The 21,382-nt window shown below is 36.2% G+C and overlaps 1 protein-coding gene across 1 annotated transcript in view; it reads left to right on the top strand.

Moving 5' to 3' along the window:
- LURAP1L (leucine rich adaptor protein 1 like) overlaps positions 1-17,544 on the top strand; it is a 45,714-nt gene extending 28,170 nt beyond the window's left edge. Inside the window, exon 2 of the mRNA XM_012453529.2 lies at positions 16,797-17,544. Within this exon, the coding sequence (XP_012308952.2) occupies positions 16,797-17,171 (375 nt within the window). The 3' untranslated portion in view covers positions 17,172-17,544. The remainder of the gene's footprint in view (positions 1-16,796) is intronic.
- The last annotated feature ends 3,838 nt before the right edge of the window (positions 17,545-21,382 follow it).

Genomic DNA, 21,382 nt, shown 5'->3' with positions numbered 1-21,382 from the left:
AAACTGCGGCACAGCAGAGAGTTAAAGTTCCTGTGAAAGGCTTCTGCTTAGGAAAATGTGGCAAGCTTTTTTATGGAATGAACTGTCATAGCATTTCTCAGGGCTATCCGTGCTCAACTGAAAGACTTATTTAATTTGGACTAGGCATAATGTTAATTATGATACCTAAGCATAAAAGCAACTGAAAATATTTAGGCTTTTACATAATGATAAAGATCAAAATGATTACCTTTGGTGCAAAAATAATTTCCCAGTGAGTTATATAAGCAGAGAATGTGACCTCTTAATTGTAGCAATTATACTGCAATTTCACATGGCACTATTCATCCAAGTACATTCAACTACTCCACAAGCTATAACTAATGGAGCCTAGCCGCATCTCTCCAAAGGAGCCTAGCATTAGGATATTATGTTAAACTTGGTTAAGTATATCAAAGATAGCTAAAGCTGTTAAGAAACTTACTCATGGTGAAGTTGTGAATTAGGAATTACAGAAATATATCTTAGGAATCTGTACCTCTGTTCTTTACTATGGAGTGCCAGGCTATGTATATATGTAGGTATGTATATGTATGCATGTATGTGTGTATTTTCTAAAGAAAAAAAGATTCTCAATCTATTACCTTAAGTTTTTATTAGATCAGTTTCATAAAACTGCTATAAGACTATAATTTAAAAAGGAAATCTTGCTTTAAGAATATTTGTAAATGGATAAATGGACAAATTTAAAAACAGTATGTTTAGAAGTTAAACTTGGGAATGAGTTTTATTACATCTGAAATTCATGGAACAAACTTCTTTTATGTTTATTCTTTTTAAAGGGCATAAACACAGACTTCAGAGGAATTTAAGAATGTCCCCAAAAGGAAGAATAAGTCAAAACACAAGAGGAAGAACATATTTGTCATGGGAATTTTAACAACTGTAAGACTGGGTTACAGGGAGGAAATAGAAGATCAAGCCCTCTGAGTTTTTCTGGGTCATATATTTGAAAAGCACTTCACTGCCTCTGATTGAAAAATGGAAAGCATCCATGATTCACATATACAAATTAACTCTTTTTGAATTCCCAGTCCACTTCCTTCTGAGAGTGAATCTGTCACTCTGTCTTCAGGAGAATGAAATGGTAGTTTGAGTACTAGAAAAGTTAGCCTCCATTCCAGAAAGAGATATGCATGATAAAGTTGGCCTGGTGTCAATGCAATAAAAGTGGCTTTTTTCTAATAAATCAAAGATAAGAAGTGGATATATAATGACTAAAAAGGAGTTGAGGGTCTAGGGACAGATATTTTATGGAAACTTTTGTCACAGCAGCATCATACTTTTAAGTTCTTTTGTATCATCTACATAGTTATACTGTACTGGGCCCATCTACATTTGCATCAGTTCTAATAAGGTTTTTGTCTGTGGCTCTGTTATTTTGCTGTTTGATTTTCTTTTTTTCTGAGACAAAGTCTCGCTCTGTTGCCCAGGTTGGAGTGCAGTGGCATGGTCTCAACTCACTGCAACCTCTCCCTCCCATGTTTGTGATTCTCTTACCTCAGCCTCCTAAGTAGCTAGGATTACAATGGCCAGCCACCATGCCTGGCTAATTTTTTGTACTTTTAGTAGAGATGGGGTTTCACCATGTTGGCCAGGCTGGTCTCAAACTCCTGACCTGAGGTGAACTGCTTCCCCTGGCCTCCAAAAGTGCTGTGATTACAGGCATGAACCACCATGACTGGTCCTCTATTATTTGATTCTATCAAAATTTTTCTTTTAAAATAGTAAAAACATACAAATATAAAACAAGCATATGCTTAATGTTTATTTGACTCAATGAGGGAATTCATCAGGATGGACAGATGGTTAAAGGAAGAAACAGAAGTCAAATAATTCATTAGGAAAGGTATTTTGAGTTAAATTCACTAGGAAGTGCCATTTTTTCTTTTTTAATACTTGTCAGGTTGGGACTCTGGCAATTCACTGCCTAAATCCAGCCCACCTGTTTTTGTAAATAGTTTTTTTTTTTTTTTTTTTTTTTTTGGAGACGGAGTTTCGCTCTTGTTACCCAGGCTGGAGTGCAAAGGCGCGATCTCGGCTCACCGCAACCTCCGCCTCCTGGGTTCAGGCAATTCTCCTGCTTCAGCCTCCTGAATAGCTGGGATTACAGGCAGGCGCCACCGTGCCCAGCTAATTTTTTGTATTTTTAGTAGAAACGGGGTTTCACCGTGTTGACCAGGATGGTCTCGATCTCTTGACCTCGTGATCCACCCGCCTCGGCCTCCCAAAGTGCTGGGATTACAGGCGTGAGCCACCGCGCCCGACCTGTAAATAGTTTTATTGGAACACAAACATGCTCATCCATTTACCATGACCACCCATATAAACCATAAGTTATAATCAAATTTAAAATTAACTAGTGTCTTCATTAGAAAATATAAATGTCGGCCGGGCACGGTGGCTCACGCCAGTAATCCCAGCACTTTGGGAGGCCGAGGCGTGTGGATCACGAGGTCAAGAGATCGAGACCATCCTGGTCAACATGGTGAAACCCCGTCTCTACTAAAAATACAAAAAATTAGCTGGGCACAGTGGCACGTGCCTGTAATCCCAGCTACTCAGGAGGCTGAGGCAGGAGAATTGCCTGAACCCAGGAGGCGGAGGTTGCGGTGAGCCGAGATCGCGCCATTGCACTCCAGCCTGGGTAACAAGAGCGAAACTCCGTCTCAAAAAAAAAAAAAAAGAAAAGAAAAAGAAAAAAGAAAATGTAAATATAAATTATAAAAATTAAGTTAAATGATGTTTGTTTTTCATAATGACAAAACAAGGATAAGATATTTAGCTATACATAAACTAAAATTACCAAACCAAACATGTCTAAAGATTCACCTTATTACTTACTAACTTCTGAGGTAGCATTTTTATGAGGAAATTTATTTTTCCTTAAAAGCCTAGAACATTCAGTATATCAGAGTTCAGTTTCTTTATTTTCTGAGAATTCTGGGACTACTAAATTTGTGCAAGTGTTTAATAGCCTCTAAAATTAGAAAAACTTGCTTTTACTGAAGAAACATTGTAATTTAATTTATTAGTATACCCTAGAAGAAAATGCTTCATATTCTTAATATGATAGTTATATGCATATATAAATAGTAAATATGGTAAATAGTGGTAAAAGGTTTTTCTCAGTTAAATACACAACCACCTACAAGACTTGAAATTCAGTTCCACAACCTCAAGCAAGAGACACACAATCTTAATGGTTATTCTCCTTTTCAGTGGAAAATGAATGTTTTCTTTGTGGATTTAAGCAGACAAACAGACATACAAACAATATAGAACAACTAACCATATTCTCTGTCTTCTACCACTCAACAAAGAATATATTCTCATCATCCTAATACAGGTTACCAAGTGACTCTGTCATAAAACCAGATTGCTAATTATTGTTATCACAAAGGGAGAACAATTTATAGATTATGTGACCTATACTGACCTAGTTATTCAGTACCTACTAGTCCCTGGAATTGGCTGTTTTATACACGTTTTATACATCAGGATTCTCTTGATTACATAATTAAGCCCAGCCTTGTAGTCCAGTATCTAGTTGTGAAAATGGACATAATCCTAGACAATAAGTTAAACAAATATGGAACTTCCTGGCCAAGATCAGAAGCAACAATGAAATAAACCTGAAAAAAATAAACGAAAAACACAGAATCAGAAGACAAATCTGACAGTCAGAAAGGGAAAGTTCTATTGCTGTTTGTGATTCACTCCAGGAGCTGCTTAGGCGACTTTGCTTCACTAGCTCTAGCAAGTGAGCACACCATGCAGCTTCAGGGCAACCTTCAAACCTGTCAAAGTGTAATTTTATAAAAGTTGAAAACTTGACTCTCACACAAACATAGAGGAAACATTTGTCAAACATTGATTTAGCTCATTTAATGAGAGAACCAGCATGATGGTACAGCTGGTTCAAGAGAATTAGAAGAATAGGTTGTATATTTCTAAGGAAAGTCATATGAATTAGTTTTCTAAAATACGTATGAAATTATCAGACATCTAATAGGAAAATAAAACTATAACCCTCGAGATTATCATTTTTTTTTTTTTTTTACTGGATAGAAATAATTTGCATTTCTTTAAGACACAAGTCTACAAGTCAACTTATAGCTTTATAATGCTGGGCCAATTCAGTAGTAAATAGCAGGTCACACAAAACTGTAACCCCATAAATAATTAAATAATGCTTTGATGGGTCTCTTGGGCTGTGCTCCATTTCATCATGGAAGAGACAGTCAAACTTTGCTTTATTTTCAAATGCCGGATAATTGTCTAAAAAATTTTATGTTATACTTTTAGAAGTCTATAGATATTCTCAAGAAATTTTGAAAATTTTTGGTAAAGTGGATTATACTAATTTACTTTTTTATATTTTCTAGTAGGCCTAGAGAAAAAATAGGGTGTTGAGATTTCCATTTCTACACTGAAATGTTCTTTAGTTGAGGTGATGGTATTGTCTCTATGCTCTACCAGGGTCTAGGAGAATGTCATGTACATACAATCTCTCAATAAGTGTTAATAGCCTCTTTTGTTCCTCAATTAGTTCCTTTACCACTATTCAACTATATCATGCTACTCTTCTGAACAACTGAAGTCTTTTAAATATGACACTGAAAAGGAGAATTGGCTAGGGTAAGCTGATGTATTACAAGTAAGCTTTGGAAGAGATCATCTGTTTCTCATAGCGTGGAAATATAAAGACCATTTCTAGGCAGCACAGTTTGAGGCAGAGACTAGAGACTATGTAATTAACCAAATTTCAGTCTGATTCTGGCTCTGCCACTTAAAATCTGCAAGAATAGGATGCCTTACTCCTCTGGGTCTTATTTTCCTTCACCTCCATAATGAAATTAATTTATCTGTGTCTTTATATTTAAAATGAGTTTCTTGTAGAAAGATATAGTTGGGTCTTGTTTGTTTATCCACTTTGACAGTCTTTGTCTTCTAATTGATGTATTTAGACTATTCACATTTAAAGTGATTATTGATATAGTTGGATTAATAGCTATCATATTTGTAAATATTTCTATTTCTTTTCTTTGTTCATTCATTCTTATTTTTTTCTTTCATTTCTCTTCTTGTCTTCCACTGCTCTGGTTTTAATTGGGCATTTATACTTTTTATACTTTGGGCATTATACTTATTAATATACTTATAATAGTATACTTATTAATATACTTATACTTTTAATTGGGCATTATACTTCTTTTTTAAACACAATTTTTAGTGGTTGCCCTAGACTTCTTAGAATATGTTTACAACGAATCTAAGTACATTTTTAAATAATATTATACCACATCATGGTAGTACAAGTTCTATATAAAACAATATTCCCAATTCTTCTCTTTTGTCTCTTATAAAATGGCTCTCATTAATTTCATTCACAAATAAGCTATAATCACTGAATACATTGTTGTTGTTTTGAACAGACTGTTATCTGTTAGATCAATTAAGAATAAGAAAAAATCAAAAACTTTATTTCACCTTCATTTTTTTTCCTAATGCTCTTCTATTTTTTAATATAGATCTGAGTTTCTGCCTATATTTTCTCCTTCTCTCAAAATAAATTTTTAAAACATTTATTGCAAGGCAAGTCTACTGGTAACAAGTTTCCTCCATTTTTGTTGGTCTCAGAAAGTCCTTGGTATTTACTACTTTACTTTAAAAAATTGGGGCAAATTATAAATATAACATAAAATATACTATTTTAATCACTTTCAAGTGTATAGCTCAGTGGCATTAAGTATATTCACATTGTTGTACCACTATCACCACCATCCATCTCAGAACTGTTTTATTTTCCCAAACTTCTCCTTCATTTTGGAAGTATAATTTTGTTGGATACAGAATTTTAGGGTAGTAGTCTTCTTTTAAGACTTTCAATATTTTACTCCATACTCTTCTTGCTTATACGGTTTCTGAATAGACATTTGGTGTAAATCTTATGCTTGTGGAACTGTAGGTAAGGTGTTCTTTTTCCTCTAGCTTAAAAAAATTTTTCTATTTTTCATTTTCTATAATTTGAATATAATATGCCTAGATATAGGTTTTTGGTATTTATCCTGCTAAATGTTCTCTGAGTTTTGCAAATCTGTGGGCTTTGTGTCTGCCATTTATTTTGGGACACTCTCAGTCGTTGTTGCTTTAAATGTTGCTTCTGTTACTTTTTCTCTCCTCCTTTTGGTATTCCCACTACACATGTGTTATTCTATGTCAGTTCCTTTGCCTTCCTATAAAGGGTTACCCAAGACTGGTTAATTTATAAAGAAAACAGATTCGTTTTGGCCCATATTCTGCAGACTGTACAGGAAGTGTGCTGTCACCATCTGCTTCTGGTTAAGGCCTCAGGAAACTTACAATCATGGCAGAAAGAAAGGGCAGCTGGCGCTGTCACATACCGAGAGTGGGAAAGTGAGGAGATGCCACATTCTTTTAAACAACCAGATCTCACATGAACTTAGAATGAGAACTCATTCATTACCGTGAGGGGAGCAATACACCATTCCTAATGGATCTGCACCCATGATTCAAACACCTCCCACCAGGCCAACCTCCAGCATTGGGGATCACACTTTAACATGAAATTTGTAGGGGGCAGAACATCTAAACTGTATCAATATCTTTTCTAATAGCCAGGAATTTTTAGATATTCTATTCTGTGTTTTGATTTCTTTCTTCTTTTTGAATCTCACTTTGGTTAGTTTCTATGGACACATCTTCAAGTTCACTAATTCCTTCCTCAGCTATGTCCAATCTACTTATGAGCCTATCAAAGGCATTATTTATGTTAGTATTTTTTACTTGCTGCATTTTGTTTCTTTCTTTGCACTTTCATCTCTCTGCTTTTATTACTCACTTGTTCTTGCATGTGTCCACTTTTTCCATTAGAACCATTAGCATATTAAACATAGTTGTTTATATTCAAGTCTAATAGTTTCACACCTGAGCCTGGTTCTAATGCTTGCTTTATCTCTTCAGGCTTTGTTTTTACCAGTTACAGTGGCTTGTAATTCTTTGTTGAAGGCTGAATATGATATGAAAGGAACTGTGATAGATAGGCCTTTAGTGCAAGGTTTATGTTTATGTGACTAGGAGTTAGATTCTGTTTACTATTTGCTGTAGCTATAGTGTCAGAGACTAAAATTTCCTGTAGCACCCTTGCTTTTGTCTATTCTGTTGTCTTTGGATCTCCTTCGACACTGTTTAAATAGGGTCAGAGGCCTGCAGTTCTTTTTGCTGTAGTCCCCGGTTATTATACAGTAGTCTTATTGATGTGGTGGCAAGGTGTGGAAGAAGGGGAAGTCTTCTACTCTCCATAATTAGGTCTCAGTCTTTTATTGAGCCTGAGTTGGATATTTTGTTGATTAGGCTTTGGTAAAATTCCAGTCTGTTAGGTTATGGTAACATAGGTTCCCTTAGGGACAGGCTTTGTTATGGAGAACAGAGATGTCTGAGTATATTTCTGAGCTTTCCTCCTCCTGCCAGAAGCACAGGGGATATTAAGAACCTGGTAGGGTTCCTAGAGGTAAAACTCATGAAAGTGTGAGGTGCCTGAGACTGGGCCCCCTTGGATTTTTTAACTCACAAGCTAGTCCACACTAACCTTCCAGCAATTCACCAATTACAGTAATTGAGACAGTGTGCCAAAGGCAGAAGCCACAATCTAGATGATCCACAGGTACATTCAAGGTTGAAGATTTCTGCTCTAGGAGCAGGGCCCATCCACTTTATTCTGTTACAGAGATTCCTTCCTTGCTTAATTTTACTCACTCTCTGATGTTGCTTTTTTAAGAAGTAAAGAGATCACTTTTCTTTGCAACTCAATTTTCCCCTACAACAAATTTTACAAAGTAAGTTTACTAAAGCACTACTGGGCTACACAAAACAGATAGGAAATAGAATTGGGAGAATGAATAAGAAATATGGGGCATAAGATCCATGACAAACAGATTTAATTATAGTATCAAGAAATTACTAAAAGAGAAGATTAAGCATTTGAGTAGAAAAGATGTCAGGAATCATGTAAAAATAGAGATTACAGTCCTACCTCCTCAACAATCTTTAAATGCATTGCTGACCAACTCCGCATTATAAAGCCTACTGTTTACAATAGTGGCCTCTTATTTTAGAAATATAGCCATCAAAAAGTATTATAATACAAAAATATAAATGTTCAACTGAGTTTAGGTACCCGGATTATTCCCTTTTTCAGTATATTTCATGTCTCAATAATGCTGAGTCATTTATATTCAATATTTGAAATCTTACCATAAAAGGCACTAAAAACTTTGGTATAAATATTTTGCAACTATTTCAAATTTTATTTAATAGAAAATTAAATTACATTCAGGTTTTAATTATGTCTACAAAAATAAAAACCCCAAGGGGTAAAATGAAAGTCTCTAATCTGCTTATCACAAAATGCAATCAATTAAGTAAAACCTTCATTCTGTACCTTCTTAATGATATACTGAAGTCAATACCACTGAGATGTGTGAGCTATTTGTTAAATTTTCAGGAATTTTGTGAACTAGTTGTCAATCACAGACATTATTAAAATTTAAAGTATTTATATAAACCTATAAGTTAACTATTTATATAAACCTACAACTTAAAACAAAGGTAATAAATATTCAAAATTCATCACATTCTAATTATTTTACTATATTTTACTTTATTTTTTGAGGTCATTTAAAACATCTATTGTATTCATAGGATGAAAATACTCTCTATGCTGCAGTACTGATTATCTCTTATCAATCTCATGTTTATGTTTAAGGACATACCATTGATAGCTTAAAACTGGCCATATAGGAGTATTTATGCTACAGAAATTTTAAAACTCTATAAAGCAGAACTTGGTTTTTATTTTATTGATTGCCTAGACTTAAAGTGATAGAGAAAAATGTTAATACTGCAGATTAAATTTGAAAAGTGTGGCATGTCCCTAGTTATTAAATTTCCAATAGTGCCAAAAAAAGGGAAATATTCTCCATGTATTTGAAAACTGCTATTCAATTTAGTGAAGAAGTTGCTCATATCATTGATGAACCAGTAAAGTTCCAACATAACCAGTGCTGAGGCTGAAATAGTGCAAAATATATTAACTAAACTGAAACCTAAGTAAGAAAGAATTTAACAGTGAATCACATATCAGAGGTAATAACAATTATTGAGGAATGAATTAGCATATTGAGATTAACTGTGAAATTCTGTTTGAACTGCATCCATAGTTTGCTATACATATGAGTTCAGCAAGAATAAATGAAAGCAGTCTTTGAAAATCAGTTGGTCATATGGAATTGACAATAAAAAGTGCTGCATATTTTATTATCTGTAATGTGTGTATTATGCATCTTCTATATCAGCACACTTTGTATTACATTTATGTATGTATATATGTATGCATATGTGTGTACATATATTTTTCTCAAGAAGCTGCTTGTTAAACATTTACTGGCACCCTACCCTGTGTCCTTCCCTTACAATGTAATTATAGCCACTGCAGATCACAGAGGAGCACATTAACATGCCCTGGTATTCCATGTGAAAATAATATTTTAAGTTATAAATTTCAAAGACACATACGCAGAATACTTATTATAAATTAATGGAAACACTTCTCTGGTTTATGTTCAGTGTGTATTAACTTCTCTGCTATGAATATAGGGAGCCATGTTTTCATTAGATCATTCTAAACGAATCTTGGCTCAGGTGATTTATAGACTACTGCATTAGCCAAAACTACACTTTGCATATGCATGTTGAAAATATTCAGGGAAATAGTTTTTGCTGTATTAGAATATGGAAAAGGAATTGACATCACAGGCATTGATGTATCAATCGGATCTAGAATCTGATGAAATCACACTGAAAAACTGCATGTCTTTCTTTGGCAATCAAAAGACTCACCAGCAGAAACTGTACAGATCTCATGAGCAGGCCTGGTGGCAGGAATTTATGCTTATGATTCAGGGGAATCACATGTGCCCCTTCCGAATGCACCAGATACTGCTTTCTACTTTATCAAAACAACATCAATCAGTCCGCTGTGCTGATGACAGTGTTTTTATGTATGCAATTTAGTCCTTGGGGAAATTACTCTTCTATAACGTTCTGGGAAAAGAGTGAAGTGTTTTAGTCCTGTATTGTTCAGTTCCACATATAAACAACACAAATGGAGAAAGACAAAGCTGGCTGATATAAAAATGGAACCCTCTGTTGCCCAATTAGAAACAAATTTTGTTGTAAATTTTGAACTGACTGAGAAAGTGAAGGAAAGCTTTGGCGAAAGGAACAGCACCGACTTTTGCATAACTGCAGGCTTTTCACCCGAAGCATTCCAAACCAAAAGCAACGAATGAAAATGCTGTACAGTGTCTTCTCAGACTGAAGAAAGATAATATTCTTATGGATCTTCTGAGAAAACAGAAGAGTGCTTTATAAATACAGATATTAATAAAACTTCTGGAAATTTTAAGGATGGGTAGGCAGAAAATATTCTGTGATCATCAAATTGAGGATGTGCTGAATTTGGAGAGAGAGCAAATTTGGACACAAGGAGGTTATGCAAAAGGAACAAGCAAACAAACTGGAATAAATTACTGGAAAAACATTATTCCAAGTGCCTTTACAACAGCTCTTCAGTTTATATATACTTTTAAAAACATATCCTAAAATAAATGTGGGTAGAAAAGAGGCCTTGACAGAATTAAACTCTCTTCCACCAACTACAAATCAGAGAATGCTGATTAGTTTCTCCTCTTGAGAAACTAGGGTTAGAGCATCACATTAAAAAGCAAGTCTAGTCTTTCTTCCTTCATTGTATGTGACTGTGGACTTGCAAAGAGTCTTTCTTCCTTCTAATTCATATTACAGCTTGCAGGATGCTTGGGATTTACATCTTGAATACTGTGGATTTTACAATAGGAATAAATAACTAGGAGGTGGTCTGCTTTAATCTGTTCAGTTGATATTCATAAATTAAAGGGTAACAATAATGGAGGAAGGCTTTATGAGAAATATGAGTCTATGATGCTATCCAAGGCTCCAGGATGAGGAGAAAGGCAAAAAAAGTCCCTATTTGGAAGGTATCTTCAGCAGCTCATGTGCACATTGCAGTTAATATATAAACATATTAAAGATAATATGCATGTTTGTCTTGGAGTGGAATATAAAAACGATTTTTATTCAAACCCAAATAGTGAAAGCAAAAATTATTATTGTGACAAAATTTCTGATACAGTACCTAAAATTCACATCAAGCCCAAACTTCTGACCTTAGCCATGAGTTTTTACCAGCTACATCTTTTCCTGGAGTTACTGAGCAGCAGAATTGATTGTTCTGTCTCCTCTGTAGCCTGCATAATCTTTTCATAGCAGAAACAATTTTGTAATCAAATGGCCACAGGAATGACAAAAGTCTTAGAGAATATGTCAAAATGGAAGAAAATCTTGAGATTATCTGATCTGTAGAATCTTATTAAACATTAAACACTTGAAATGTTGTAAGATGTTATTAAATATCTGAAATGAAAATCAGTAAGAAAAGCAGATATGTTAGGTGGATGCCTCAGTTGAATTCAGTCTTCTTATTGGATAAGATTAGTTTTTGTTCACGGAACTACTTTACCACCTCCACTGAGTCCCATGTGATTCACTGCAGCTCAGAATGAAATATCCTGATTTTTCTTCATGTATAAGGAAACAAGCCACTTTACCCAAAGGTCACATAGGAAAATGGGGAAGTGACAAATTACAGTCAGTACCATGTTTCTCATACAATACCACAAAGAAGTCAACTTGATTAGCAACCAAAAATCCAACTACATTCTTTCTTGGATTCCATTGCGCCAATTTATAACCTTTGTATCCTTTCAGCATTAAAATGGCAGTCTAGAAGAAAAAAGATATCTGGGAAAGTTTATTTTAAGAATATATTTGCCTTCATGATTCCTCATTTCTAGTTATACTATAGACCCAGTTCATCACCTGTCAAAAAAATGACATGAAATCTCAGTATTCTCCCTAAAATACAGAGACCTGTGACATCACAATCCTGAAGCCTGACAGACTAAGCAGGAAGCTGAACCATGTGACATAAACTGTAAGGACCAGAGGGGAGGTGGGGAAGTGAAGAGGAAAGAGGAAAGGACATCCACATCTCTTTGGACCTTTGGACCAATCAGTCCAAACCTTATATTTTTGTTTGTTTGATTTTTGGTTCATGTCCTGTTTGTTTGTTCCCTTTGTTCAATTCATTTCACCAAGTGTTTACAGAACATCCAATGTTGTGCTAGTACCAGTTATCACCTCTCAACAAACAGAATAATGTTTGGAGTGTGACTCACACCTTGAAGTCCACTTCCTTTTAGAGATACTATCTTATACTCGGTAAATTTAAGCTAGGAATAACCTCACACCAGTTACTCCGTGTTTGAATTTGGAGAAGGAATAGAAGGGATTATCTGCTGGGAATGCTTCATTACTGAAATGTTCTTTCCTAAAGCTACTTTTTTTTTCCTTTCAAGTCACATATCACTGACCCACAGCAAAACCCAGATTCAGACAGATAATCCAATCTGAAACAAAGTTGGTTATTCAGGTGTCAGCTGGTACTGATTTAGCACCTACTTTGTGTGAGATATTCTTCTAGGTCTTGGCATAGAGTGGTGACCAGGCAAGATCAAGACCCAAGCATTCTGTGGTGCTTCCATGCTCACAGGGGAAACAGAAAATAAGTAAATGCATGATAAACAGTATGCTTTCAACTAGTCATAAATATTATGAAGGAAACAGACATGAAAATGTAATATTAATCTAGGCATGGGTATTAAATATCATGATTGATCAGGCAAGAATCAGCTTCTCCTAGGAGGTGACATTTAAACTCAGACCCTTAGGATATCCCAACTCTTAGTATTACTCAGAGTCAAGTTACAGGACCTTATAAGACTCCAACAGAAGGAACCACACAATTTCATGCTGCCAGAGCAAAGCTACTCTGTTCTTAATTGATGGCTATACTTCATAAAGACTGAAATGAGTAACATTGAGGAAAGGCAGGGCAGCTACTATAGACAGAAGAGTCATTGTGATTTAGTTCTTTGGTGGATTGCTCATACTTTCAAGGGTCATCAGTAGCATAACCGCAGGTGCTTGGAGAAAGCAGAGTGTAGCAGCTGCGCTGGCCCAGGCCTCTCTTGTGCCTGGAGCTCCTGGTAATGAACATGCCAACGTGTGAACCGGCTTGCCCAGCGCTCCCACGGTGGGAAGCTGTTTACTCTCTCCCTGGAGGACACAGGGTTAGACACAGTTAAATCTATAATCATTATCAACTAGATCAACACGTTCTAACTGACTTGCTGTTGTCGTTGTTTTTTTTTTTTTTTCCCCAACAGTGGTTCAATGACCTGGGAATGTTTTGCTTTCAGGGGAAAAAAAAGAAAAAAATTTTCTTATTTCAGTAAGTCATTTCATGGTCAAAGGAAGCTTTTGTTACTTCACAGTCCACTCCTCTTTTCTTTTTATTGCTTAATAAAACTGACAAACTTGATGCAGCCACTGTGTAATTCAGACAAAAAATGCTCACAAAAAAAAAATCTATTCTAAGTATGTTTTAGCCCCTGGTGGTATAGTTGTTAGGAACGTGTATTATTACTGTCTTAGGAGCTAAACTTTCACAGTTCCTAAAATTATGGCTATTTCCAAAAATCAACCAATTGTGACTATTTCTAAAAATCGGCCAATGCTTAGGATAGACCTTAAGATATGGAAGAAATGTAAGACATGGCTTCTTTAAGGAGCTCACAGCTTAGTTGAAAATGCTAAAAGACAATTATTGGCAGCATATGACAGTACAAAGTTAAGCTACGCTGGGAGATAAGCTAACAGGACTGTAGTGGTGAAGACGGCCAGCAGAGGAGGCTGGAGCCCTCAAGTAGTGCTTGATGAGAGAAATGACTTGAAGAATGCGGAGGATTTGGAGAGGAAGAGAATTAAGTTTCTCAAATTGGGAATGACAGAGGAACATGCCCAGAGCTGGGCATGAGCTGGAACACTTTCACAGGAGAGGGTGGAGATGTGAATAAATGCAGCCGTGGTTCATTTGAGGAGCTGCTGGGAAATGGTCAGATTGATATTGCGCCATGCCTTAAAAGGGGCCAGCTGTTTTATCAGCTACAGATGCCTGCCGAATAATTTTGCAAAAGTTTGACTCATATTGATTTTCTCGGCTGCTCAGTGGACATAGGAAAATTGTTGGTGATTTGTAAATATTTGTTGTATTACGTGTAACTTGACCATTGTCTTCCTGGCTCATAGGGTGTGCAGATGAATTTAAACACCATCAGAAAGCTTCCTTCCTTAATATAAAGTCACTGCAAGGTTATTGAGACACCCCAACAAATAGAGGGGCATCTTAAGGTTAAGTTCACATCCTTCTGTTCATGAACATCTCAGTGAAAAGTCATTTTCTCTGTTACTCTCTGTGCAATTTATTTTTAGTGCTTTGTTCAGAGAAGATGAAGAAGTCACTCAAGTCACTTCAATAATCCAGCAAAATAAAGAGATTTTAAATTGTACTTTATGCTTTTTGCATTTATACATATAGTTTTATTCTTTCAAACCCTGTACAATCTTGCATCTCTTGGAGTTATTAATGGAAATTCCATCTCTCCTAATGTTTGTTCATCACATTCCCTCAATCCAGAGTTCCTCTTCAGTTATGGATTAACTCCTCTCCCGGAAATATTTTTATAATACAAATGAATACTTTTGAGAACAATTGGCTCTTTTCTTTCTTACAGTTGGGGTCATCCAAGAATGTGTGTCTTTGATAATTCCAGAAACTGACATAAATATGAATTAGCTCTGGATCGTAAAGAAAGAATTAGCATGACTCAGCCTTTAGGATTAATAACCCAACTGGAGGAACAGAAATCCATTTTTAAACCATAGAGAAGATCGGGTGCGGTGGCTCACACCTGTAATCCCAGCACTTTGGGAGGCCAAGGAGGGCAGATCACGAGGTCAGGAGTTTGGGACCAGCCTGGCCAGTATGGTGAAACCCCATCTCTACTAAAAATACAAAAAATTAGCTGGGCATGGTGGTGCACACCTGTAATCCCAGCTACTCTGGAGGCTGCGGCAGGAGAATCACTTGAACCCAGGAGGCGGAGATTGCAGTGAGCCAAAATCATACCACTGCACTCCAGCCTGGGCGATAGAGGAAGACTCTGCCTCAAAAAAAAAAAAAAAAAAAAAAAAAAGGGAGAGTGAGAATATGACTAGGACCTCTACTGGCCAAACATGTCCCTGCCAAGCTCTAGACTCAGGAGCCTTATCACTCCTGTTCCAACAGAACAATCACGGGAGTTCTTACAGCAGGACCTCCCCAAACATCACCTCTTGATGTTAGCATGGGACCTGCAAAGAGACTCTGCTTTGTGGCTGTGGAGACACATCCCTGAAGTAACTTAGTGCTATCAGAAGGAACACACACCTAGAAGGCACATAGGGGAGTTTTCAGACCTTCCCAACGTCTCATATCCCACTTTTGATTGAGGTGCCCCTGATATATCTGAAACAAATAGATCTACAGAAATATCTGTACACTTCATCTCATACATTGGATCAGGCTAGTGTGTCAGCTTTGGTTCTTAAAAGCGAAAGCATTCTTCAGCACTGTCTATGTTGATATAGTCATAAAGAATACAGGCCTTTTTTGTACACTTAACTTTTTTCTATAGGTTTATCTTTCTTTATCTGTAAAATGAAGACAAAAATAATAATACCTGTTGTACACTGTGATTAGATTTTGCTAATGAATGCTAAACTGTAATGAGGATGCTTGCCACATTATAACTCTACAACCAGAGGCTTTTAGAGGCTTCAATGATGCTGAGGATGACTCTTTAATTTCTTCACCTTCCTTTTCTTCCCACCCCTCAGGACTCATATATATTCCAGTGTAAACATTAATAAACTTAATCTGGCCAAAGAGAGAATAAATTTTGTAGTAGAGAACCTGCCATCCATTATATGTTGATCAGCCTAGAATGTCAGCATCCTTTGGATTCAGGGAATATTAGAGCAATTTGGTTCTTAAAAACAAAAGCATTCTTCAGCACTGTCTATGTTGATATAGCCATAAAGAATACAGGCCTTTTTTGTATACTTAACTTTTTTCTATAGGTTTATCTTTCTTCATCTATAAAATGAAGACAAATAATAATACCTGTCATACACTGTGATTAGATTTTGCTAATGAATGCTAAACTGTAATGAAGATGCTTGTCACATTATCAGTCTATAACCAGAGGCTTTTAGAGGCTTCTATGATGCTGAGGATGACTCTTTAATTTCTTCACCTTTCTTTTCTTCCCACCCCTCAGGACTAACATATATATTCCAGTGTAAACATTAATAAACTTAATCTGGCCAAAGAGAGAATAAATTTTGTAGTAGAAAACCTGCCATCCATTACATGTTCAGTTCACTGGTTAGGGTCAGGGATGCAGCGGGAGTTTTATTGTCCCTTTTGGAGCCTGATGCATCTGGCAGGAAGTGAGCTTTTTTATTACAACTCCATCAGTCAGCAATTTTCAAAAGTTCCTGAGATCCAGTTCACTTATATTTTATTCTGTGAATTTAAAATTCCAAACTGCAGCAGACAGTCCCCAGATGAATTTGAGGCGTTTCAAGAATATAAAATAATTGGAATGTCTTTCTTTTCTCCTTCTCCATAGGTTAACCTCAGAGCCACAGATGTCAGGCTCATGCGCCAGTTGCTCGTAATCAATGAGAGCATCGAGTCCATCAAGTGGATGATCGAGGAGAAAGCCACCATTACCAGCAGAGGCAGCAGCCTCAGTGGCAGCCTGTGCAGTTTGTTGGAGAGTCAGAGCACCTCCTTACATGGCAGCTACAACAGCCTACATGATGGCAGTGATGGGCTGGATGGCATTTCCGTGGGAAGTTATCTGGACACATTGGCGGATGATGTCCCAGGCCACCAGACCCCTTCAGACTTGGACCAATTCAGTGACAGCTCCCTAATAGAGGACTCACAGGCACTACACAAGCGTCCCAAATTGGATTCTGAATACTACTGTTTTGGCTAGTGACACAGTTTTTTTGCATGGGACTGGTGTGCAATTAACCTGTATTTATCCTTCTTCTCCGCTGCTATATTTTTGGTGTGATTTTTATTTTAATAAGATGACCTTTTTAAAAGAAGCTGATTTTGAAACTGCTTAATGGTATTTCTGTTGCTCCTAATACTTCTCATCTGAACTGATTTATTTTTCTCTGTTACATCTCTATTTTTTATTTATTACAATGATTTTCTCCCTTCTTTTACAGTGGCACAAACAAAGTAGGGGGAAGAGAATAAGCAATAATTATGTTTTTGCTTTTGTTTTCAGAGCAATGGGTCAGGGATTAAAAGAAAAACTTTGCTAAATTTTACAATAAACCAAAGTCTGATAACAGTAATTTTGTCGCTTGTGTTCTTAAATGATTTAAGATTTCATCTTCCAGAAAATATTGAGATATATTACTGTTGGCATATCAGGTTAAACAAAATGCTTGGAAAAAAATTAAGCATTATTTCTATGCCACAACATTCTAGTGTATAATCAACAATACTGTTAGTCACATCTGCCTGCATGACAGTCATCTGGAAGTCCCCAACTATATACAATCTGTTCAACCAACTCACCCTTGTCTTGGCACTTTGGATTAACATTTTGTCATTAGTGATTCTAGCTTAAATCATATATTTATTTGTGTAATAATATGTATTACTCTCTCAAATTTCAAAGAATAATTGAGATTAAGTATGGAGGCCATTCAAGGCAAAAATATCCTAAATTTAATTGCATATTGAGATTTTGTTGGCATTTACTTTTTTGCATTTTGCAATTCTAATAGAATGTATAGATACTTAGATGCATACAAGCAGATGGATGGAAAGATAGATAAATATCCCTATAGTAGGGAAGCAGAATTGTTATTCATTTAAGAAGTCCAATATCATATTTATTCATCCTAATAAATAAATGATCTCTTAGTTTCTGAAATGGAATATTGTAACTCACATAGAGAGTGGACATTTAGTTTTAAGATAATGTTACTAATCCTCCGCATTTCTTTTACCTTGATAACTCCTAGTGAGGGAATCTAATTAAGATTTCACGCTGTTCTTTGTAATTATAAATGTTTCTGGACTAAACACTGTATAAGTCTTCCTTCTCACAACTGAGAAATGTCCTTACCCAAAAAATGTTTCACTCAAATTTCCTTTGTTATTATATACTTATTACACTTCTTGAATTTATTGTTTGTTTCCAAGGCATATGTTATTCAATTTCCAATTAAAATATATCAGGGCTTATATTTTACACTAGTCTTTTCACATAAACAGCTTGATATAATCCTCATCACAACAATCTCATAATGTGAGGATTGTCACCATCCTATGTTTTATGTTTGAGGAAACTGAGGCACACAGAAGGCAGGCCACTGAGACACATCTCCCAGTAAGTGTCAAAGCTAGGATTTAGGCTTGCATCTGTCTTACTCCTAACAGCAACACTCAATAACCTCTTTGGTAATAATTGATATTGCATAATAAAATGGGAATGAGAAAGCAAATGTAAGTCCATAACAAAAATTAAAAATGTAACCAACTAATTTCAAACAAAAGATAATGAAATATGTAACCATATGCCTATAAACCTTGCAAGCAGAATATCCTCAACTAGAGAGAAGTGGCAGGCAGCAAGAGTATGAGGCATCAAGGGCAAATTCTAACTTCTTTAAAACTCATCCTTTGCCTTGAACAAGTCATGCACATGAAAGGCTATTTCTGTTCTCAGATCAGTTTCAGATCTTGAATACAATCTGGTAAACTTCTGTTACACTCTCCTTGTGCAACCCACTTCCCCTGCTATATGTCCACCCCATGCCCTCTATAAATTTTCCCTCTGGAGAAAGAAAATGCAAAAAGCACAAGAATATAATGTGGAAGAAGTGTCTGGAATAGTTTTCATTTATATATTGTATTTTAAGGAACCTATGATGAACGTTAGCAGAACACCTGAGAATGATTTTGGCTCTATGAGTTTCAATATTTTATAGGCTTTACATTTATTCCAATTTTTTTTTACAAAAGAAAGCAAATATAGATTCCACAATTTAGGTATATGGAATCACACGTAAGCCAATTTTGTTTTAATAATTGATTTGACTAAAAGGAAGGAAATAAACAGTTAAGCAACACTAACTACTAACATATTAATTGGTCTCAAGAGTAGTTGCATAGAAGTGCCTCATTTTTAACTGAAGAATCCCCATAACTAATCTCTGACCTGGACCATTTGATATTTGATCTCTGTCAGCACCAGAAGGAAAACGGGTAAAAAGTTATAGTATCTTTCAAACTATTCTGCCTGTCCTGAGTTGTGCTTTCCCAGAGAAGATGGAATTTTCCTAGTTACACTAATCTCTCTATTTTTATGGACTTGTTAGTCTTTTAATGGATGGAAATAATTAGATGCAAGAAATTTAGACAAGTTAAAACTAGTACATTTTTGCGGTTTTGCAAATAAAGGAACTCTAAAAGACCAACCTAGGAGGCTTAACTCAACTTCAAGAAAACAATGTTTATAACCAGCCAGCCCCAAAGTGCACAGTGTAAAGTTTTAACTATTCATCAATGTTTGGAAATGCAAAGATTATTTACTATGGGTGGACTATAAAGGTACTTGGAGCCCTACAAATAATTGCATTCAGGCATTTGTCTCCCACTTCATAAAAATACAATCACCTCCTTGATGCCAAAATACATTTTTTTTGTTGTTTAGTTTTGTTGAGAGAAGGTCTCACTGTGTCACCCAGAATGAATACAGTGGCACCATCATGGCTCACTACAGCCTCCAACTCTTGGGTTCAAGCAATCCTCCTGCCTCAGCCTCCAGAGTAGCTGGGACCACAAGCATGCACCACCATGCCCAGCTAATTTTTTATAATGAAGAGGTTTCACTACGTTGCTGAGACTGGTCTTGAACTCCTGGACTCAAGTGAATCTTCCACCTCTGCCTCCCAAACTCCTAGGATTAGAGGCATGAACTGCCCGCCTGACAATAAATGATTATTAAGCCTAATACAGTGGCACATGCCTGTTGTCCCAGCTACTCAGGAAGCTGAGATGGGAGGACTGCTTGAGCCCAGGAGTCTGAGTCCATCCTGAGCAACATAGCAAGACCCTATCACTAATAAAAATAAATACAAATTAAATAAAAGAAAACAAGATAAATGGTTATTTCAAGCTCCTCATCTTACTGATCTCATAGCAGTTGACATATCTGATCACTCTTTTTTGAAAGAATGCCTTCATTTGGCTTCCAGGACATCACTTCCCCCTCATCCTTCACTGCCTGCATGTTTGCAGACTCCACTGCTGGTTTCTCTTCATTTTTCTGACCTTCAAAGGGAAGAGTGCACTTGGGCTCAATTCTCTACCAAAATAGCTCCATTCAGGAATCCATTTAGTTTCACAGTTTTAAACATCAGCTATGTGCTGAGATTTCTAAATGTATGTGTCTAGCCCCAATCTCTCCCCTGCACTCCAGCCTCCCATGTCCACCTGCCTCTGCAGTATTTCTGCTTGATGTCTGATAAGCATCTCAATCTGAACATATCCAAAACGGAAATTTTGCTTATTTTGAAATCCTCCCCAGTGTAGTAAATGGTGCCTTCACTCATCAATTTCTCCATACAAAACCTTAAAGTCATTCTTAACTACTCTCTTACCATCACACAGCATCCATATCATGTGAGTTACACCTTAGAAATATATCCAGATGTTACAGATTCTCATCACCACCACTGCTATCACTCTTATTCAACTGCCATCACTTCTCCCTGGAACTACTGCAATAGCCTTATCTTGTTTCCTTCCTCCCCTCCCTACCTTCCTACAGTCAGTGTTCAACACAGCAGAGTAATCTTCTAAGATACAAGGCAGATTTTACCAGCCCTTATTCAACCCTGTAATGAATTTCCGTCTTCTTGAGAGTCTAAATCTTTATTGTGGACTACAAAACCCCATGCAATCTGTCATCCTTCTGCGTATCTGACCTCATCTAGTACCATCTTCTCCTCTTTCATTGTGAAGCCTCATTTGCATCTTTGTTATTTCTTACAAATCTCAAAATCCAAGCATGTTCCTACCTCAGAATCTTTGCATTTCTGATTTCCTCTTTCTGAAATATTTTTCTAAATAGGCTTAAGTCTTGATTCCCTAGTTCTTTGTGGTCTCCAGTTGAGT

Source organism: Aotus nancymaae, unplaced genomic scaffold, assembly GCF_030222135.1.
Source record: "Aotus nancymaae isolate 86718 unplaced genomic scaffold, 86718_ANA_hifiasm-v0.15.2.pri h1tg000003l, whole genome shotgun sequence".
Classification (NCBI taxonomy): Eukaryota; Metazoa; Chordata; class Mammalia; order Primates; family Aotidae; genus Aotus; species Aotus nancymaae.
This window is presented reverse-complemented; position numbering and strand designations above follow the sequence as displayed.